At 38.2% G+C, this 22,723-nt stretch overlaps 1 protein-coding gene across 2 annotated transcripts in view; it reads left to right on the top strand.

The window, feature by feature from the left end:
• The window catches only part of ATP2A2 (ATPase sarcoplasmic/endoplasmic reticulum Ca2+ transporting 2), a 40,704-nt gene extending 18,406 nt beyond the window's left edge, over nt 1-22,298 (top strand). For both annotated transcript variants that reach the window (XM_086623235.1, XM_086623234.1), the window contains 15 exons: nt 5,353-5,433; nt 7,266-7,351; nt 8,310-8,774; nt 10,885-10,973; nt 13,925-14,027; nt 14,357-14,488; nt 14,583-14,705; nt 14,792-15,010; nt 16,272-16,607; nt 16,883-17,103; nt 18,167-18,369; nt 19,522-19,607; nt 20,010-20,143; nt 21,502-21,619; nt 21,737-22,298. In XM_086623235.1, the coding sequence (XP_086479361.1) occupies nt 5,353-5,433; nt 7,266-7,351; nt 8,310-8,774; nt 10,885-10,973; nt 13,925-14,027; nt 14,357-14,488; nt 14,583-14,705; nt 14,792-15,010; nt 16,272-16,607; nt 16,883-17,103; nt 18,167-18,369; nt 19,522-19,607; nt 20,010-20,143; nt 21,502-21,619; nt 21,737-22,006 (2,666 nt within the window). In that variant the 3' untranslated portion in view covers nt 22,007-22,298. The remainder of the gene's footprint in view (nt 1-5,352; nt 5,434-7,265; nt 7,352-8,309; nt 8,775-10,884; nt 10,974-13,924; nt 14,028-14,356; nt 14,489-14,582; nt 14,706-14,791; nt 15,011-16,271; nt 16,608-16,882; nt 17,104-18,166; nt 18,370-19,521; nt 19,608-20,009; nt 20,144-21,501; nt 21,620-21,736) is intronic.
• The last annotated feature ends 425 nt before the right edge of the window (nt 22,299-22,723 follow it).

Here is a 22,723-nt window from a genome sequence, read left to right as displayed (position 1 = left end):
TTTTCTGATTTTTTTTTTTTTTTTTTTTTAATTTCTACCTCTAAGATTTCTTAGGTTAGGATAATCACTCTTCTGCATACACTGCACAGTAAGCTCCATGGATATTTTCTGTCTCTCCAGAATGCAGAACAGCGTGTGATAGAGAAGACTTATTTCATGAACGTTGTCTAATCTGGAGCATGCATCCTAAATGCAAAGAATGAATGTACTGAAATGTATTGTGTTGTCACTTTGGCAGTAAAAGCAAATGCTGTTTTACGAGTATAGTTAAAACTGAATGGATGAGTGCTATTATAATATTCCTCTTGTTGGAAAATAAATCTCTTACTGGTTTGGAGTGGAAACTCAGACTTCAAATATATTTCATAGTGACTCTTCTGATTTTGACAGTTTGACACTCTTGGCCTTGTATGAAAGCATAGATGGACTCAATCTTCCTGTTTTGTAGAGCTTCTGATTTTTTGGTAGCATTTTATTATACCCTGCACAGGAAGTGTTAAATACTTAAACCTCATTATTACGGAAGAAAAATTAAGTTTCTGATGGTCTAAGGAAATCAAACACAATAGGAAGACTAGATTGTATGCATGCAAGGGGGGAAAAAGAGCTAAACTGAGCTCGTGTTAAGGAAGTTTAATATAAAAACCAGTTGTGCTGCAACAGCTGTACCTCTAAATAGAGACAGTCCATTTTGTTCAGGTGTAAGTTTTAATTATTACTATCCCCCAGCAGAATCAATGCTCAATTCTGGTTCATCAAAGTATGTAGCATCTGTTTGTGGTGGTTTTAGCCCACTCATTTCAGTGCTTAAACCTTATGGTGATACCCATACTTCATGTAAGAAGCTTCAGTTGCCTCAGTTTATTCGTAAATAATCACAAAATGGTGCGTTTTCTAATTTAAAGAATAAGAAACTTATTTTTGGGCAAGAGAGAGGACTCTTAAAGAGGCTAAAGATCTCATTAGGAAAAGTAGTTTAAATAACTGTACCCATAATAACATATAATGTTGAAAGAGTTAAAATAGTTGCTAACAATGTTTTTTGGCAAAAGAATTAATACTTACTGCTTTTCTCTTTTGATGATAAACCCCATACATAGTGTATTTTGAGTCAGATGTTTGAATAGCAGTGTGGTGGATTGTATCTGCTGAATTCGATAGTATTTCTGCCTTAGCCTGAGGAAATTAGAGCATCCTAATAAAGCAGGAGAAGGACCGTAGTGTCTTAAAAATCAAAATACATGGAAAGTGTCGACAATGAACTTTGATCTGTTAAGACACTTGATAGCAGGGGAAACGACACAATTTGTACTTTTTTTTTGTCCTCTCCATTTGACGTTTTATGAAAGTTGTTTTGGGGATGTTTTTACTCACTTTCAGGAACTGTTGTTTGTGTTCCTAAACGAGAATCATAGAATCATTTAGGGTGTTCAACTGACTTCGAAATATATCCCAGTTCTTCAGAACTTGCCTAAAAAAAAAAAAATAAAGTTGGATAACAGTGGCAGAACAGTTTAGAGCTGTACCGATAATCTTTATTGCAGAAGTCCAGTTCCAACCCCAACCCGCTGCTGGCAGATGTGGTTGACATTAGCTTTGGTTAATGATAAACATAAATAAGAAAGTGTTGGGTGCATTTTGTGTATGAAGACCCATTCTGACTTCTACAGGAAAAAATACTTTAATTTACTGCTATTACTTAGATGGGTTTTTTGCAAACAGATCACTTTTTTGGTAAAGAAGATGAATTGTTCTTTTAACACTTACATTAACATCAAAACAAAGCAAAACTTTTTTCACTTTTTATGATGTACCTGTAAACTTCCTCGTAGCAAGTCTTCAGTTATGGGAGGATCGGAGGCAGTTGGGAGAGCTGGTATCAGTGTTCAAAGTACACATTTAAAGTAGGAGTTTTGTTTTGAGGACTCCTGTATGTCATAGTGGTTTCTTGGGGGTAAAGTTAGTATTGCTTCCTGAGCCTGGAAGTTGACCTATAAGATTGCCACGATACTGCGAGGAGCAAGATAAAATGTGAGGAGCTTTGAACTTGAGAAGAAAGGCTAGGATGTTAGGTATAATGAGGGAGAATCTTGGCAAGATAACTGCCAGTTAATTGTAGGGAGCTGAAGAACCCAGTGTTTCCAGATATCAAATTGTATTTTCAGTGGAGCCATATGGAGCGATTGACATAAACTTGAAATTCATATTGAAACTAAATGTCACTCCATTTTCTGTCAAGGATTGGAAACTGTAAATTGTCTGCTTCGGTGTAGACTCATGCACAATTAAATGAAATAGATATTTTTTTTTTTTGCCCTCTTACAAGGGCCAGGCTGTTTTTAGATTCCTTTGTTGTGTACTGAAGTTCAATATTAAAATTCTAAAATGGGATTCTGAGTATAAATAAAAAGATTCTATGAATAAAGATGTAATGATTTGAACCAAATCCTGTTCTCACTCTTCCAAGAAGCAATCAATTTTATAGTTAGAAAGGATGTTTTAATCAGTAGTGAAGTATTTAACTAAACTACACTCCAAGAGTATGTATCGTGGGCAGTTTTGAAAGCAGCTTATTTGATTTCTTCAGAGCTGTAGTAGAAATCAAGTGACTGTTTAGGATTAAAAACTTTGGTTGAAATAATGGATGAAAACACTTCTGCAACTGACTTGTTACTTTAGACATAAAACTATGAGATTATATCTATTTAGGCTGTACCAGCTCTGTACTGAGCAGCACAAATACGTATTCACCTTCTGATTTCTTGTCTTTCAAGCCTTGGGTAGTACTTTTACTGGTTATGTGAACTGAAATGTAATTGAATTTAAAAATCCCCCCAAAAACCCAACAAAAACGCCAGATTTCTTTCCGGTGTTAAAGTATATGGAAAAAAGCCTTCTACTTGTAGATGAGATCTGCACTAGACTGCTCACTAAACATTTCCTGTGGGTTCCTGTCTGTCACAGGATGATTTCCTATCTATATTAAATTTCAGTTATGGTCATGGAAGTATATTCAAGACTATAAATGACTTGGTGTCATAGCTGTTATTTTGCAAAAGAGCTGCTTAAAATACTTTTGTAATTGGCCCTGATGTGCAGCTTTCCTGCCTATTGGAAATGCCTTGAGTATTTTACTACAGCCTTCTCAAGCAGAGAGGGTGAGTGAATCGTGTCATGTCTTAAATGGTTGAGATAAACTTAGAAAGATGCAGTATCGTAATAAATTTAACACTTCAGTTCTGGTGATTCAGGCGATTGATAATGATAGTTGAGCATCAGTATTTCCATGAAACTATCAACAGGGTGCTAGAGCAGGGGTTTCTCCTGGTGCTTCAGGAATATTGTGTTTGAACAACTTGGAGCTGTTCAAAAGAAGTAGGTTGGAAAATTACTTGCAAGCTTTGCCGTATGTTCTGTCCAGTTGCTTGAATGTTTTAAGATTATTTTTTAACAGCTTGTTTTGTGTTTCAGAGTGATTAAGTCTTTAACAGTGTCAGATGTGGTGGTGTATTTGAGTTGGCTGTAGTTTTCCAGCTGCTTTGAGCACTAATTTGAAAATGCTCGTGCAGATTGAGAGGCGTTGTACCAGTTGCACCGAGGTATTAGCCTGCTGCTCAGTGGTATCTGAAAACCAGCTGCTACGACATGTCTGCATATGGACCCCCTCGTGACATCAGGAGAGCATATCGAATAGTTTGGCCATTTTTGGCCTAGGTCACCGTTTGTCTAATGCTATTTTCTCTTGCTGCTCAAGGGCATTGTGGCTTCAACTGTTTCGCGCGTGCTATAATGATGCAAAAAGGGAATTTGTGGTTATTTATCAGGTCCTTTCGTATACATATGCTTACAAAACCACGTGTCTAAGTCTACAAGCAAAACTACACAATTTTTTGCGGATTTTAATAGCTGGAGTTTCTTTGACCTTACAAAAAGTCACGTGGTGCAAGTTTACTTAACTTTTGAAGTAGCCCTTCATTCTCCTCTTCAGCATTTTGTTCCATAGTTTTCCTGTGTGGGTGGTTCTGTGTTGTAAGGTTGTAACACCACTGCGGAGTTTTTCATATTATTTGTTAACGTGCATTATTGCTGTTAGTTGCATAAGCAGTTCCTGCAGGAATTGCAGCTTGTTTTAATTCTACTGCAGGGACACAATCCATCTACTGAGAAGATCAGCTCTTTTTAGTAGTTATTCTCTCTTCTTTGTTTCTTTTCATTATTTTATAATAAAAAAAAGAAGTTGACACTGCATACTCAACAGTGCTAAGTTATGTTAGGAGTGTTTAACTAGGTGCCTTCATTGAGAACCCCCCATATGAGTCAGAAACATGACTCTCATTAATGTGCTTTAGCAAATCAGTTTGCATGCAGCCATTTATTTGCATTAGTCACAAAATGGTGCAGCTTTAGTTCTTCTCTTAAAAACTAGGAAAAGCTAGATAAGAGAAAGTAGGAAGGTGGAAGAATTATTTCTGGCATGATAGAGATGCTGAAGCTAAGCTGGCCACATGGCTCTAGCAACTGACTTCATCACTCTCTGCCATTTTTAGGAGTGTACTGTTAACTCCTTGTATGCTCTGCTGCCTTGGTGTCTCAAATGCTTGTTAGTAGAGGCTTTTTTTGTAGGTGGTTGATTGTTTGTTTTTCTCCGGTGTTGTCTTCTGCAAAGTAGAAATATATATGACGAGATAAACATAACACAGAGTTCTATGAAAATTTTAACTGGGATATGGATTGTGGTATGTTTAATAGAGGAGCATTACTGAAAAATAAAGCCAGTGTGTGATCTGAAATTCAATTCCAACTCTGAAACATCTGGCAGTATTGAAGTATAACTTTAAAAGAGCAGATTTTCAGAAGCATGTTATTCTCACAATTGGCGCCAAAGAAAAGGAAAGTACAACTTCTTTTTCTTTCTGAATAAACAAATGTGGATAACAACCCGAAGACTTTCCAGGACCAGTCGTTCTGAAAAGGAAACTTGATTCATCTTAGCTATGGGTTTTGGTTGTTTATAAATACGTATTCCGAAATTGATCTTTCTCTTGAGAATGTTTTCCCTTTGCTTTCAAGTGGTAGTCAGATGATTAGAAAAACAATCCTGTGATTTACGACTTCTTTGAGGTTAGGTAGGGGTAGAGATCTTGAAGGCAAATCTAAATTGCCGAAGTATATTGGATGTTCAGAAAACTGGAGTATTGGAAACCACAAAAGCTATAATAGGCTGTTAGTAATCTTAGTTATCTGAACAGTTACTGGAAAATCATTTCCCTGGCTGATAGAGGTAATAGTATGCTTGGTTAGAAATCTCTCAAATAACAAAATTCTAACTTTGTCTTGTTCATTTCTTTGTAGTTGGAGACAAGGTTCCTGCTGATATAAGAATTACTTCGATCAAATCTACAACTCTAAGGGTAGACCAGTCCATTCTCACAGGTATAACTTCTGTGAATTTTGGATAGTTATGTCCATAACTTAAAGTGCCTTTTTGCCATTTGTTCGGAATAATCCATTGAAAACAAGCCTGTAGCTATTCAAATAACTACATTTCATTCAAGTGCAGTAAATTTCTCATCTAATAATTTAACTCAGAATGGCTCAATGCTTTGCTTCATCATTAGCTTTACATGTTCACTTTGGGATGAACATTCTTACTGAAACTTGTAATGCTTTTTTAGTCTCCCTCCTGCCCCCAAGAGACACACATTAGTAATTTGTGGGGAAACTAAAATAAAAAAGTTAAGAATTGTTATTCTAGTTTATGCAGTCTTCTAGGTTTGACCATCTGGTCACTGCTCAAATATGAAAGTATGGAAATCTTACCAAAAGTCTTATGGAGCAGTTACCCATTTTCTTTCACAAGAGAGAAAAACTTTTTGAAATACAGGCAGCTTTTAAACTGCTGTTACAAAAGACTCAGTACACTAAAGCCTTATTTGCTGAAATTCTGTGCATGCACGTTCATGTGTTTTCTGGTCCCGGCTCTCTTCGTGCAGGAGCTATATTTAGAGCACTTTTCAGATTTGTTGAAAACAAAACTAAGTAGCAGTACTTCTGAATATAGGAAAGAAGCTAGGAATCAACCAAGCATGCTGTGACAGTTTTCTCTCAGCTGGAACATGAAGATCTGTCTGCCTGTTTTGGTAGCATAAATTAATGTTAACTAGCCCTGAATTTTAAAACAGTAAAATATTCGTAAGAAACCTATTTTTGATCCTTGAATCTGTATTGAAACAGGCTCCAAAGTTTCTCAGTACGGACCCTGAATAGCACAAGACTGATCAAGCTTGCTTATGTTTGGCATAAGAAAATCTGGGCACTCTGTGTTCGTCAAGCTGTCAGAACTGAAATAAGTAGAAGAAATCCACTGGAAGTCTATTTAAAGGGAATAATTCTGTCGTTGTTTAAATAACAGAATTATTTTTTTAAAGAAAACCTTTTCTGTTTTCAGCCTATTTTAAGTTGATGCTTGAGCCTCCTAACTAATAAAGTAGGGCTGAAGTCTTAAGATGCTGCTTAACAAAACGTTTAAAAGTAGGAAGCTTTAACTCACTTGAGCTTACAAAAACTAGTGTGCTCCTAGCTTCAGTCATTGAGTTAGCACCTTGTGAAATCTGATGTAGTAATTAACGTCTCTTTTTATAGTAAAGAGACCTTTCTATACCTGTGTGACATTTTCATAGAAATTGATATAGTTAAGGTCTTCATGGAAGAGTTCTCTGAAGGCTTCCAACTAAAGGAGTTAACTATCAGATGGCTACCTGACACTTTAAAAAAAAGAACAAAAGTAAGATCTGCCAGTATAACTGTGATGTATACCATCACAGATCTATAACCATTGTAACATCTAATTATTTAAATGAGAACATAGCTTTTCCAGTGCTTAGAGAACAGAAATACTGTTACTGCATGAGAGGCACACAATATATCTAATTTGTGCAGTAGATCTTGCTACATTAAAGGCAGTGGAGTATCAGCTGCTTACTTTTCTTCTTCCTTAAAAGACATGGTGCATGCTTCATTAGTACTAACTGTATAAAACATTTACTTAAATGCTTTCCTATTTTCATTAAAAGCCAACCATTCAATGGTTTTGGTCAACTGAAATATTTCCTGTTTCACTGAAGCAATTAAAAAAAAATAATCTCAGGAAGGAGATTTGACATATTAAAAGATTTTAGGACCAAGGATTATAACTTTTCAATTCCCTACAGGTCTCAAGATGATACATATGTAATCTCTTCTGAAGACCTTTGTCTTTATTTTAGGTGAATCTGTGTCTGTTATTAAGCATACTGACCCTGTGCCTGATCCTCGTGCCGTAAACCAGGACAAGAAGAACATGCTTTTTTCTGTAAGTTATTTGTTTTGAAACTTTCAAAACTTTTATGAAATAACACTGAACTTGGCAAACAAAAACGTGCAGAACTCCAGATCTTCACCTGAAAGCTGTATGACTACTTTGCTGTATTCTGTATATACATTTGTATGCATATCTCCATGTACATTGAACTAAATAAATTAAAAATTAGAAGGAACTTATTAAAGCTGTCATCAAGGAAGATGCTTGTTGAAGTCAGCTCATAGGAGGAAACTCATTCTTTTTGTCCTTCCCAAGAAAATCGTGAAGGCTGGAGCAGCACACACACTTTTAAAGTGCTTCTACACTACTTTTCTAAAGTAATAGTTCTTAAGACTGATAAGAATGCCCACATGAACTGTGGTATTGTGTGGCTGAAATTGAGGACTAGCTTTCTATATAGGAATGAAACGGTTTATTAAAATTTATTTAGAGGAAGCATTGAGTGCCTTTCAGATAACAAAGTAACAATTCTCTTATTGTTGGTAGGCTCCTTGTAGAAAATCTAACTGTACTTTCTTGTGTTAAGTATGTTCACACAGGGACCCCACAGAATACATCTATTACTCAAAGTAAATAACATTAAATCTGGCAAAATACAATCCTAATTAAAAAAAAGAAAGGAAAAACACACTTAAGATTCCAGTTGAAATACATGCTGCTTACTCAGCAGCTGAGTTTGACTACGCTGCTTATAGTAGAAGAATATTGATTCGTTTTAGGCCCATTCTGCAAGCAGAAATTCTGCACTGGAGTGTTCTCTTACGGATACTGAGGGAATGCCTCTCTCTTCCTCTACACCTTTTTCCATATCCTAGCTGAAACACAGTCTGGACTTGTATAAGGTGGTTTTTGTTAAATTAAAAACCAAAACAAGAACAAACAGAAAAGTCACCACCAAAACCTGTTTCTAGATTGACTACAACTTTTCCCTTTTCTTTATTTACATTAGGGTACTAATATTGCTGCTGGTAAAGCTATGGGAGTAGTTATTGCGACAGGAGTAAACACTGAAATTGGCAAAATTCGTGATGAGATGGTGGCTACTGAGCAGGAGAGAACCCCGCTCCAACAGAAACTGGATGAGTTTGGAGAGCAGCTGTCTAAAGTCATCTCTCTTATCTGCATCGCTGTTTGGATAATAAACATCGGTCACTTCAACGATCCGGTTCACGGTGGCTCCTGGATCCGAGGTGCTATCTATTACTTCAAAATCGCTGTTGCTCTTGCTGTTGCTGCTATTCCTGAGGGTCTGCCTGCTGTCATTACCACCTGCTTGGCTCTTGGAACCCGGAGAATGGCCAAGAAGAACGCTATTGTTAGAAGCCTTCCCTCTGTGGAAACCTTGGGGTGCACCTCAGTTATTTGTTCTGACAAGACTGGTACTCTGACCACAAATCAGATGTCAGTCTGCAGGGTATGTTGAACAAGCTGCTTCTATTTTTCTTTTTCTCCTCAGCCATCCAGAGTCAGCATTGCTTGAATTCTTTTGATCGCGAGTCTTTTGGTTCTCATATCATCAAAATCTTGCTTTATTTTCCTAAGATAAGCTTCCACTTTGAATTCAGTTTTCCACTGTGCAGTGTTTAAGGCTTTTATCTCTTCCCTTATTTAGTCATGGCCAAAAATAGCTGTCCCTGCACGTGATGGAAGAGAAGGTTGTTTGCAAGCAGCTTTCCATTGACTTGTCTGTAAGCCATTCAGTCTCCTGGTAATTAGCATGATTTATCCCATTTCAGATAGGTGGGATAGTTACACTGCAGAAGCAGGATGTGTGTGAGTGTAAACACTTGCCTCTAATTTAGCAAGATGCCAGGTGGAGAAACTCAGCAATGAGAACAAGGTTTGCTACAGTAACTTGGGTAGTCTCAGGCATTTTCACTACTGAGTGGTTCCACCTTTATTTGGTTATCTTACATAGCTCTTACTGGTCTGATGTAGATCACTGTGGTGTTTTCAATGTGCAATATTGTGTGACAGTCTGGCAAGTTGGAGGTGCAGTTGACCCTGTCACCAGCATTGCCAGGGTCATCTTCAATGTATGGCATGTTTTTAGGCAAGCGTAAGTTACGTGCCTCTCCTTCCTTCCCCCCAATATTCTTTCTAGTGTTGATTAATTTGGGACTTTGATAGCTAGTCACTTAACATAATGCATGTCCAGTTGCCAGTTCTCTGTGCTTCCCATATACTTGATATTCTGTGGAGGAAGTTTATGGAGAAAATACTATGTTTTTATGTTTAGTAACTGTAGATGTTCAGTGGCATAGCAACTCTATGACATCAAATATTCAGAGTCATTACATTGAGTTAGAATTCCAGATGTGTAAATGTGGAGCACCACACGCTAGTATTTTTTGGCAAAAGTTTGTAAGCCTTAAGCGCTTTATTCTCGTATGATTGATGGCTTTTTCTTTCTAATTGGTGGTTGACTTGTTCTACTTCCTTAAGTATTGTAGTATTTATACCTAAGAGACACAAAGCAGCTGCTCATCAGTATTCCAGAGGAGGTTACTTGCAGTAGAGTTGCATAACTGCCCTAGTCTTTGCAGAGGTTTTTCCATCGTGCAGATTCCAAAAGCAGAAGGCTTCCTGGTTCACTCATCATTTAAGTTGTGTTTACTGAAAGCTCAAAATGATTTACTTTTTATAATTAAAAGAGGGCTAAATGTTTTAGATCTTGTGCAGTACAACTTACTTGGTTCCTTGTTAATCTCTGACAGCTACAGAATAACTTTAATTGTAAGATTTTGCAAAACACAGCAAAATCCTAATACCTGTAAACAGCGCGCTTATTCTTGGTTTCGCTCGAAGCAGAGATTGCTTAGCTTTTTGTTTATCAGTGAGAAATTATTTTCTTCTCTACTACTGCTCCAGCAAGTCATAATAAGAGTATGACAGCTTTAGGTGCTATGTTTTATCTTCATCTTCCCAGATTTGGTTCTGCCTGCAGCTCTCCTAGAACTGGGAAACAGAAACAAAGGAAAGAACGAGATGCAGGTGTCTTATGGGGTGTAACTGCATCCTTCAAATGAGTGTCTTTATTTGAAAGTAATGTTTTACCAGTGCTAGTAGGGCAGTTGAGGTGTCTGAATGCTTCTAAACTACCAGTGTACTGGATGGCAAAGTGGCTTATAGCTGAAACACCAGGACAGGAGACGCTTTTCACAAGACTGAAGCTTAGAAAGAGCTTGGGTATAGTCAGGATTGCGAAGTGGATGTGTGAGTAGTCTTCACAGCTGAAGTTATTTAAACATAGTTTGTGTTTTTCAGCTCTTCGATGCTTCTGCCACAACTCAGTTTTCGAATGAGATCTGTTAAGCAGAAGTGGTGTTTTCTGTACTCCAAGCTTCACTATAGGGAGCTGTTCAAACATAAATGGGATCAAAGTTCAGAGTATCATATCTGGTTTTGTCTAGTTTGTTTATTCAACTTGAACTTGCCTCTTCTACCTGCTTGCTTAAGGCCTGTTTAAATCTCTTGCATTAATTATTGTTCAAAGGTAGTAACACTTCTCACTCTAATTTCAGATGTTTGTCCTGGACAGAGTAGAAGGAGATAGCTGTTCTCTGAACGAATTTACTGTAACTGGTTCGACATATGCTCCCATGGGAGAAGTGTAAGTGTTCTGTGGAAGTTAAATATTTGTCTGTTTATGCGTTGACTATTACTTGAGGCTTGAAAAACGCTGTGTGCAGTTATCAATAGTGATTTGTTAATAAATCAGCCAGTGAGAATGCAGACTGAAGGGCTCGGGGGGGGAAAGTAATTAACAGTAAAAGGAAGTTAAATAATTTTCATGAAGATTTACTTTTCTAGAATTTAATACATGACTCCAATATTGCAATGTTCCTTTGATAATCTAGAAATAAATTAGGGGTAAGTTGAGAGGATTTATTGTACTGAAATCTTACTGGACTAAGATTAGCTATCCCAGTGCTTCAAAATGAGGTTTGCCTTTTTATTTAAGAAAAACACATAAATCTGAAGAGGTAAGCCTCTGTTAATCTGAACTCAGTATTTCCAATTTCTCTGCCTCTGAAGGTAGAGTTGGTTCAGAAAAAAAATAAAATCTTATGAATGTGTTGAAGTTAATTCTTAAATTTCTGTAAATTCCTGTTCTCTACCCTCAGTAGTTTCTTGGACTTGGTGCGTCTGTATTTCAGTACGTGTGTCTGTTTGTCTTGGCCTTTGGTATTTGAGCTGGTATTAAACCCACTCCCTTAGGAAAGGAATGATACATGTGGTTTACTTTATCAGTTGCAAGTCTCTACTAGTGGGGTAGGAAATCTTAATTCCTCAATTCTCTTTTGTTTCAAAGCTAATTGCTGTCACAAAAGCTTATGCTGTCATTTCGGGAGGCGGCACTTTCTTAGGCAAGGTGAAATTCTACATCTTGTGAAGCATCCAGCTATTATGCTTTAGCTGGCCTCGCAAGAGCTCTAGATAAACAAAATAATAAAATATAGTGTGTGACAGATGTCGGGTATAATGAGGCAGTCATCAGTATATGTTAATGTTCTATTTTTACTTGCCGAAATTGGGGAGATGTGAATAAGCATGTTAATCGCATTGCATTCACGTACATAAAGAACATTCTGTGAAAGGGAAATTGCCACAGGAAAGGCTGTTATTGGAGCATAAGGAAACAAGGAGCTAAATTCTCAAGCCTTTAGGGCTAATTTGTTTCTGCATTTATAGACAGCTTTTTTTTTTAAATCTGACTGACTTCACCTTGGATTGCAGACTGTCACTGGAAACAAAGTTTGATGGGGACCTTAAGGCACCCTGGTCCGTTGCACTGCCCCAAGGCAGGACCTGCTCTAGATAGGAACCATTCTTGACAAATATTTCCTTGTTGTACTCCAACTTCAGATACTGTTGTCTTCCACAGTTGTATAGGCAGCCTACTCTATTTCATAACTACTAAGCACTTTTGCAATAAATAATAATTTTTCACTTAAAGTATTTGATACATAACTTTCCCCTAAGATGCGTTCAGAATATGAAATTATAAATATTTTGTTCTGAAAAACTGAAATTTTGTACTGACAGATTTCCCAGTGATGTTAGGAGATTGTCAGTTGGGAGCAGTTTTGTCAGGTCTCAGCATGCACAGTTTACGTGCTTACTTGCCACCTGGGAGCATAAAGCTAACAATAATTACTGACAACTGTGGCAAAAGCTAGCAGATTGCATTTGACCTTCAGGTGAATTCCTCTTTAGCTAATCGAAAAACCTGAAGTTTTAAGAAAAAAACCAAACACCTTTATCCAGAACTGACCACAGCATCCTAGACTCCATATGCACTTGCTAATCTTCAGGAATTGTTGATGAGGAACATGCAGGCAAGGGGTGGGGGGAAACACTGGTGTAACAAGTTAGGGATACTCAAATATGCTAGTTGTCTTCAAGTCCAGAACAGGTGAAAACAGAAGTATTAACTGTGACAGATGAGGTGGCAGAGCTGCTGAGAACTTTAAAAGAGTTCAGAGTTTAAAACCGCTGCTATGGCTGTAGAATTATGTGCAAAACGAAACTTTAAAAACATACTTGTTTTTTTAAGATGCGTTTTATTCACATGCTGTGTTTTAAAACATTAGAATTTGTTTGTGGTACTACAAGAGGCTGAACAAAAGCTTATGTAATTGGACATGGCAGAGTCGATGTTATGAATTCTCACGGAGTAGTGATCCATATCTTTCTACCACCAGACCTTTTTGGGTTGTTTTTTCTTTCTTGAGGGCTTTAATGAAAGATGTCAAGAGTTACGTCTTGCTAATTTTGGTAGGAGGGAAAATGACAGTATCGAGCACTGTCTTGCATCTTTTACGCTTGCTGTAGAAGTGTGCTAATGTTCCAGAAAATGAATTCGCATGCTAACAATTTCCAAATGTGAAAGCAAAGTTGCTTCTTATTTGTGATGTCTAAACGGTGCATTACTCTGTACCTTCCCTCTCTCTGAAGAAGTCATCATTAAGAGTATTTCTTTTATAGTGGAATTTGTATTGTGAAATTACTTAGCTTTTCGTTGGTTTAGGAGGTTCACATGTAGTACAGATGAATTTTTAAGAGATTGAAGAGGCCAAATCTGCTTTTATGCCTGCCCAGTGCATGCATTTCATGCATGGCAGTAGATCTGCAGAATGTGCAGTAAGGCTAAGGAAGCCGAGCTCCTGAAGTATCCAACAATATCTCTCTCCTCCTTGGAACTCCCCTACACGTCCTGCACCTACTCTGGTGCTGCTTTCATATGCCTCTTCACTGATCTCTTTACTTCTCTTCTGTGTTGCTGTATGATTATCACTGGAGGAAAGAAGGGTTTGTAGTTCAGGTAGTGATTTCATTGATAATTGTTTCGTTCTGTTTGTGTCTCTTTGATCTAAACTGCAGAACTCACCTTTATCAAATCTACTCTTCTCAACAATTTCTGGTTCTGTGGTTCCAAGTCCATAACTAATAAGCATTGTACTAAATGGAACTACAGTGAAGGGATTAAAGAAGGGAGAAAGGTGAGATGCTAATACTAAATAACTAAGTTAAATCTCCCTCTTTTCTTCCTTTGGAAAGGCACAAAGATGACAAACTTATTAAATGTAGCCAGTATGATGGCCTTGTGGAACTCGCAACGATCTGTGCGCTCTGTAATGATTCCTCTTTGGATTACAATGAAGTAAGTACATATCCTGGAACAGAGGAGAGTGTGAGAATGGGGATAAATGTTTGTTCTCATCTGTCTGTGTAATACCTTTCAGTGGTAAATGCCTTTCTAGTCAAGGGGGAGAGTATTTAGGTCCTCTTAAGTATTAACTCTGGCAATGACTTGTTTGTTGAACACTGAGAAAACTAAAGAGAGTTTTACTTGTTTCATAAGCCATAGTAAGTCTTAAGTGTGGTTGTTTTTTTTTCCCTTGTGAAACCTGAAATTTTGTCTCTGGTGGGTTCTAGGTGAGGTTTAAAGTAAACTCCTGTGTTTTTTTGTTTGCTTTGTGTTAACCAAAGGCTAAGGGAGTATATGAAAAAGTTGGTGAAGCCACAGAAACGGCACTTACCTGCCTGGTTGAAAAGATGAATGTGTTTGACACAGACTTGAAAGGACTTTCTAGAATTGAACGTGCAAATGCTTGCAACTCGGTCAGTACTCTTTTATCTGGAATTCACTGGGGAGTGAGTTTTGTAGTATGTATTATCTAAATGCATTTTTATGCTGTTGTGTTTTTTTAATAAGGTGATAAAACAACTCATGAAGAAAGAATTCACTCTGGAGTTCTCAAGAGACAGAAAGTCTATGTCTGTCTATTGTACACCAAACAAACCAAGCCGCACGTCCATGAGTAAGATGTTTGTTAAGGTCAGTTCCTCACTTGGGAAAGTGTAGTTACGGAATGGCTGAAGGGTTTTACTAAGCTAGATTACTTTTTTCTTTTGCCTCTGCAGGGTGCTCCTGAAGGTGTGATTGACAGATGTACGCATGTCCGTGTTGGAAGTGCTAAAATACCATTAACCTCAGGAATTAAGCAGAAAATAATGTCCGTCATTAGAGAGTGGGGAACTGGTAGAGACACACTGCGTTGCTTGGCTCTGGCAACCCATGATAATCCCCCCAGGAAAGAGGAAATGAATCTTGAGGACTCCTCAAATTTCATTAACTATGAGGTAAGTTTAGTAAAACTTCCTTTCAACACTTCTGCCTCTTCCAAACTAGAGAATAGTGACTCCTTATGTTTGATTATTTCTTTAGGAGTTACGTCTGAAAATTTTCTCTCTGGGTATTTCTGCTGTCAGACTCAATAGTTAGCTACATGTGTGGAGGGAATGCTCAGTTTGAGAAGAGACTGTATGTGTCTTTGAAGAAACTGTTCTCGATGATTGATACACATACTGCTGCTTGGCTAAAAGTATAAGAAATCAGTTAAACAGCCACCTGCACGCTGTATTATTTTACATATATATGTAAGGTCCTCAGGATCGCAACACCTTAAACGGTTCTCAGAGACCAACTCTGAAAAATATTCCAAAAATTGCACTGTGGTTTCAGCTTTTATGGTTTTAAGTTTGACATTTCTCAACTGCAAGACCTCTTTGGGGATTTTGTGGTGAAACATACCTGCCATTTTCTTCTCCGAGGGTGAAGGTTACTTGCTTTGCTCCATATTGTCAGCTGCAAAAGCTCTGTCCATGATTATCATCTTAGCTACTCTGTAATTTTTCAATGAAATCTGGATCTAGGATTTAGAGGCAGGGAAATGACAGCAGTTGCGTCAGAGTTTTTGGCTTGTGCACTGTGCTCTTGGCACCGATTACGAAAAAGAAAGGCTTGACTGCTTGAAGGTTGAATTTGCAAGGCTGACAACTAGAGCACATCTCAACTGATAAAACGAGTGCATTTGAAGCAAGGTATGTTTGGAAAGGTGGGATCCCATTTCAGAGTGTGGCGATGTGCTGGGAATTAACTGGGTCCTCCTATATGCTCATTGTGCAGATGGTACCATGTAGCATTGTGATTCCAAAAGCATTAAAAATTCTCATTTACCTCGTCTTACTTGTTAATGTGCGGGTACATTTGTGACCTTCAGTTCTTCTCTAGCTGTCTGAATCCAGTGTCAGAGCTAAAGTGCTTTGAAGACTTAATACTGGGAAACAGATAATGCCTCTGAAGTAACTCTTTCAGGAAAAAAGCTGACGTAAGAGCAAGTATATCGTGCATAATACCCTGATTTTGACCAAATGGCAGGATGACGTAGGCTTTGGTATCTTAATTGCTCAATGTAGAACCACAGAGTATTGTGGACAGGAGTGAAAACAAATGTCACTACGCCGAGACGTATTTAGCACACAAACAACATGATTGTTTGGCTAATGTCAGATGAGAAGTTTGCGAGATCTTGCACTAAAACTTGGTGCTGTCTTGTTTCAGACCAACTTGACCTTTGTCGGCTGTGTGGGGATGCTGGATCCCCCAAGAATTGAAGTGGCTTCCTCTATAAAGCTGTGCAAACAAGCTGGTATCAGAGTCATCATGATTACTGGTGATAACAAAGGCACAGCAGTAGCTATTTGCCGTCGCATCGGCATCTTTGTAGAAGATGAAGATGTTTCCACAAAAGCCTTTACTGGTCGCGAGTTTGATGAACTCTCACTTCCTGCTCAGAGAGATGCTTGCCACCACGCCCGCTGCTTCGCTCGTGTAGAGCCTTCCCACAAATCGAAAATCGTGGAGTTTCTTCAGTCTTTTGATGAGATTACAGCTATGGTGAGTAATCGAACTTTTACTTGGTTTGAAAGGCAGACACTGTGTTTAAACCCAAATTATGCCTTGTCACACTAATGTCTTATTCTGGAAAACACTGTTTCCACGTTTCCCTGAACTCAAAGCCTCAGAATAATAGTTCTGTACTTCAGTGATCTTTTTTTTTTTTAAAGATCCAAAACCACACCCAGTGCAAAATTCCTTTCTAGTCCTATATGTAAATATCTGTAAAACCCACCTTTTTTGTTTGTTTTTTCAACTTTAAATTCTTGTTTTAGACTGGTGATGGTGTCAACGATGCCCCTGCGTTGAAGAAAGCAGAAATTGGAATTGCTATGGGTTCTGGTACTGCAGTGGCTAAAACTGCTTCTGAAATGGTCTTGGCAGATGATAATTTCTCAACTATTGTAGCTGCTGTGGAAGAAGGACGTGCCATTTATAACAACATGAAGCAGTTCATCCGTTACTTGATCTCCTCCAATGTTGGAGAAGTTGTTTGGTAGGTTTAAAGTGTTGTGGTTTTTTTTTTTTCTTTGAACTAGAGTAGAGATGATGAGGCCTTTTGTTAGATATTTATTTACTTCCAGCATTTCTCACTAAAACCAGAGAAGCAGGTTCTCCAGGTAATTGATGGTTGTGATTGTGCAGGAGTCTGCAGACTTTTAGCCTAGTCTTCACTGGAGGATTTTAGCACACCACAAAAGATTGCACATAATATTCTGGCTCAGTAGGTGGTTAAATGCTTTACAATTATTTCGGCGATTGGAATAATTACCTAGCATAGGAAAATAAAAACCTTAATCAAAAATTACAAGAACTGGTATTTCAGATAATTTAGCCACATCTGTAACTTAGCTGTTTGTTTAACCTCAAGTTCCAGAAGAATGTGTCTTCTGTGTCTTTGGAAGGAATGGTGCCCCAGTGCCACAGAACGCATTTCTGGTACCAGCATGTCAATATTGATCTCCTAACAGTGGCTTATATGAAAGCATACTTTCTCTGAGTGGAATATAACACAACAATTGTCTTGTTTCTTGTGAACTTTAAAGCTGTCTTTCACATGGCTCTGCTGCAGCCCCTGTTTCTGTTCTGTTTATTCACACAGGCTTGGAGCCATGGAAGTTAGATGCTCATTAAGTTTTTGCAGGGACTAGCAGTAATCAGCTAAGTGAAGCTTAGTCATTTGAGCTAAAACAATTATGTCTGCAGAAGTTTTAGTGTCTTTTAGGAAGTGGCTTGCAAACCTTTATGCATGTATGTATGTACGCCAATATTTCTCTATGCAGACAAGTAGAGTGGGGAAAAAAAAAAGGCTAAACCAGAAACTCTTTAATTCCTGGAGTTACTAGAAGAAGATAATGCTTCAAAACTTACATGCCAGTGGTTAGAAGTGTTTGCTCTTGGATGTGTTTTTAGTTTTCTGAATGAGAAAATCAGCTTGTGATATTAAATGGAGAACTGTGCAAGAGACCAGAAGTGATGCTGCAGGCTTAGGCTTAAGCATTAGAAGGACTTATTTACATGCACAAAAATAAGCTTATAATTGGTGGGTTTTTTTATAGTATCTTCTTGACTGCTGCCCTGGGTTTTCCTGAAGCTTTAATTCCTGTCCAACTGTTGTGGGTAAACCTTGTGACGGATGGTCTCCCTGCTACTGCTCTGGGCTTTAATCCTCCTGATCTTGATATTATGAATAAGCCACCACGCAACCCTAAAGAGCCACTGATCAGTGGATGGCTCTTCTTCCGTTACCTAGCTATTGGATGTAAGTAGTAATAGCTTTTTAATTTTTTTTTAAGTAAATTTAGGTAAAATTTCTTTTTTGAGATCCACTTGAAAGCAGTTTGTCTAATCTCCTTGAATGCTGAAATCTTGAAAGCTAGCAATAAGTGTTCTGTGGAACTGGTATTCTTCCTTTATTTCATTTCAAGATTCACATTTTGTTTTGCATGTTTGCAGGCAGTGCTGTGATAGGAATGGTGAAATTGTGATTTATTTTTTATAAAATAAAACTGCAGCAAGTGAGGCACCAAAAGCCCTAGTTGCATAATATCATTGATGTTCACCAATTTGTCAGAACCATTAGAAATTTTAGATACTGACACACAAATATTTACATAATGTCTGGTAGTGGGTGGTACTGTAGTTCTTGTAACGGAGAAGCCCTTCAGGAACAGATAAACTTAGGGCCAAGTCTGACTTCTGTACTCAAGAAGTCATTTCCTTGCCTTTTCCCATTTGACTCATTCCAGGCTGAAATAAATTCAGCTAAAGCATCGAGGTGTCAGATTTTAACTTTTCGTGCAATAACTGTCAGCCTTAGGAAGATGAGTGTGTTATGGGGTTGGGATTGAAGAACCAAGACCAGCAATTAATGAACTATTTGCTGTTGAGGTTGTAGTAGAACTGCTTCGAAGACTGAAAATGACAACTGTCATCTATCTACCCTACTATTTTTGTGCTTTAGATTTAAACTTAAAATAGCTTTGGTACTATAAAGCTAGAGTAAGTACGTGGATACTTAAATCACACTGTCTTCATGCCAGTAGTTGTGACCTTAATTTTCCTAACTAACTTAGTAGATCTTTAACTAATACTGATGTTTACTTACTTTGTATAAGTAGAGACACATAGGGTTCTGAGAGGAAAGAAGAAAAATTGTAGGTTGATTACTTCAAGTGATAGCCTTGTTTGCCTTAAGTTCTGTCAGCTTCCATAAGCAGATGTTGGTACAGGATTTAATGACTATTTAAGTTACAACTGGTGGAGCAGATTTCTTGCACAGGAGATAATGTTACAGTCTATTTTTTTTTTTTACAGTACTGGAGGTCTTAAGGTAGAAGTTGAAGTGTGGCAAGTGAGGTTTTTCTCTTGCCAACAGTTCACAACACTGAAAAAGCACTTTGTTTTCTTTAAGGTTATGTTGGTGCTGCCACAGTGGGTGCTGCTGCTTGGTGGTTTATTGCTGCTGATGGTGGTCCAAGAGTTACCTTTTATCAGCTGGTATTTGCTCAGTTTAATATCTCTTGGGGGGAGAGGGGAGGTACATTATTCTTTTGTACTTGTTACTTGAAACGACTGTAGAAAAACAGTAGGTTGCAGAAATTCATATAACAAGATGTTTTCAGACTTGTTACTGTAAAACTTATGATAAATTAGTCCTAATACTAAAGCTCAGAGGTGGGATACCTGAGCTTCTAAACAATTTAAAGGTCTAAGTGTTGTCTTGTAAGCAAGACTAAAGGTGATTTTTCTAAAGCTGGCGAAAGTTTTAAAACCAGTGCTTTTAGGCATCATGTTAAAAAGTTTTGTTCTTGTAATACTCACTGCTTATTTCATAATTGCCTGTTTTACATTTTAAAAGTCAACAAACTGTGGAAATGAGTTCACATTGTTCTGTTCCAGAGTCACTTTCTGCAGTGCAAAGAGGACAATCCAGACTTCTCTGGTGTTGACTGTGTGGTTTTTGAGTCTCCATATCCAATGACAATGGCTCTTTCTGTACTTGTCACCATAGAGATGTGCAATGCTCTCAACAGGTTCGTATGTCCAAGTAGGAAAGCAAAGCTTCTGCACAGCTTACCCAAAATCCTGCCTTCTGTGGGATTTAGTTCTTTCTGTATGGACAGCTCAATTAATGAAGAATGAGTTATATTTCCTTTCTGAATCCTGCTAGTGCTAACAAAATGACTCTGTTAGATACCTTATGATAAGAGACCTCAAATGTTATATTTTTAAGTCTGCCAACTCACTCTGGTATTTTACTAAGCATGAGTAACTGAAATACTTTCCATTATTTCTAATCTAAGCTTAATCAGTCAGATTATCCTTCCTATGTTAGTATAAAGTGATATCAAGGAGAACTAAAATAAGAATGTTGAAGATATGGAAAATAATTTTTCCTGCCCTAAGGGAGCGTGAGTTTAGCCAATTAATATTAGATTATAAATGGAAACCACTAAATAGCACAATGTCAAGGGTATTTTTCTTCAAATAGCTTAGAGGTCAGTTAATTTAAAAACAAATAAACTTTAGACACGAGTGTGCTGTGATGGTCCTGCATAGTAAGATACTGCTCTGCATCTGGTGTTCTGGATCTCAGCCTCTTCTGCAGCGTGGCCTAAATGCAGATTGAATCTGAAGAGCAGAATGAAAGAAGGAGCGTTAAGATGGTGCGAGTACTCCGCCCTCCAGCCAGTCTCTTCAGTGAATTTCAGCAGTGGGCGCACCAAGTCCCCAGGCGTACAAGAGACTGGGGGGGATTCTGCCTTACGCTGCCATGTCTGTCCTTCCCTTACCCCTCCCATGGAGAGGATGTTGGGGTCTTAGTGAAAAAGGTAGAGTAGATCTGCATGCCCTTTTTACAAGGGCATGTAGTGATACGACAAGGGGCAATGGATTTAAACTGGAAGAGGGGAAATTTAGATTAGGTATAAGGAAGAAATTTTTCACTCAGAGGGTGGGGAGGTACTGGCACAGGTTGCCCAGAGAAGTTGTAGATGCCCCATCCCTGGAAGTGTTCAAGGCCAGGTTGGATGAGGCTTTGGGCAACCTGGTGTAGTGGAAGTTGTCCCTGCCCCCATGGCAGGGGGGTTGGAACTGGATGATCTTTGAGGTCCATTCCGTGATTCTGTGATTCTATGATCAGGAATGAGCAGAACACACAGAAGCTTTCAAAAATAAATGTGAGGCTGAACTGCAACAGCCTCTTGAAGCAGACTTCAAAGGTAGTTTAAAGTTGCAACAAATACATAAGCTGTGTCTTGGTATCTTTCTTTGCTTTGTGACTGGGATAACTGTGACTTGCCACGCTGCTTTTGTTCTCAGCCAGTTTTCTAATTTATGGAATTTCCCATTAGTGCCTTACGTACACGTGTGTGCCATGTTTCTGTTGCAGTCTGTCAGAAAACCAGTCCTTGATGAGGATGCCCCCATGGGAGAATATCTGGCTGGTGGGCGCCATTTGCTTGTCCATGTCACTCCACTTCCTTATCCTTTATGTGGAACCGCTGCCTGTAAGTGCACGTGTCTTACACCCATCCCCGAACTTGGAGATGGAGCAAGAACTTCTCTGGGGTTTACGGCAAGGGATGGAGGGGGAGAAAAGACGTAACGCTTGGCTTTTCTTTCAGATTATCTTCCAGATCACGCCTTTGAACGTGACGCAGTGGCTGATGGTGTTGAAAATCTCACTACCTGTCATTCTGCTGGATGAGACACTTAAATATGTGGCCCGTAACTACCTGGAACCTGGTAAAGATAGTGTGCGGCCTGCCACCAAACCCTGCTCCTTGTCAGCATGCACCGAAGGAGTGTCCTGGCCGTTTGTGCTCATTACTCTGCCCCTGGTTATCTGGCTTTACAGCACAGACACTAACTTTAGTGATATGTTCTGGTCTTGACTGACACGGTGACAAGTTTTACATTCAAAGAAAAAGTTTAAATTAATTTTTTTATTGTTTAGAGCAACTGTCTATTTCTGCTGAATTTTCACATGAACATATTTGCCGGTGATGGAGGTTTCATAATCTAGATTTTGGTTTTTTTTTGCTTTTTCTGACTTCAGTGGGGGCAATATATTCCTCTTTTATACACAGTTAAAGTGTCCATTGACATGTACAGAGAACTAACACTATTTTATGCAAATATTTTTTTGTAGATGAAAAGCATGTACAGTGTTCTGTTCAATAGTCTATTCATCATGTAAAAAAAAATTTTTTTTGAGCCAGCGGACACTATCGAACTAAATTGGCAGCAGATTTTAGGGAATGAATGTGTGTTGTCTAAAACTAAAAAAGCATGTTATTGTTTGTCTTCTGCATGATCATCCAAACTTAATTTGTCATAAAGTCAGGTTTTATTCATAAGCAGAACTTTCTGCACTGAGTAGAGAGTACTGCTGCCTCGGTCAGGATTTCTTCTTGGTTTCCCCTCTTCCTTTTCCCTCACTCTTGGTTCTTGCCTGTCCTTGTTTACACCAGTTTCTGTATGAGGTATGCCTAATCTTGCTCGTGCAGAAAATATCATTCCAGGTGCAGCCTGCTGGGGTTCTTCATACTCTCAACACACGTAGGGTTGTCTTTTTTTTTTAAGATTATTTATTTAAGTGTCTATTGTAT

The sequence above is a fragment of the Tauraco erythrolophus genome, chromosome 19 (genome assembly GCF_009769465.1).
Source record: "Tauraco erythrolophus isolate bTauEry1 chromosome 19, bTauEry1.pri, whole genome shotgun sequence".
Taxonomy (NCBI): Eukaryota; Metazoa; Chordata; class Aves; order Musophagiformes; family Musophagidae; genus Tauraco; species Tauraco erythrolophus.
Note: the sequence above shows the minus strand (reverse complement) of the source record. Positions and strands in the feature narration are given on the sequence as shown.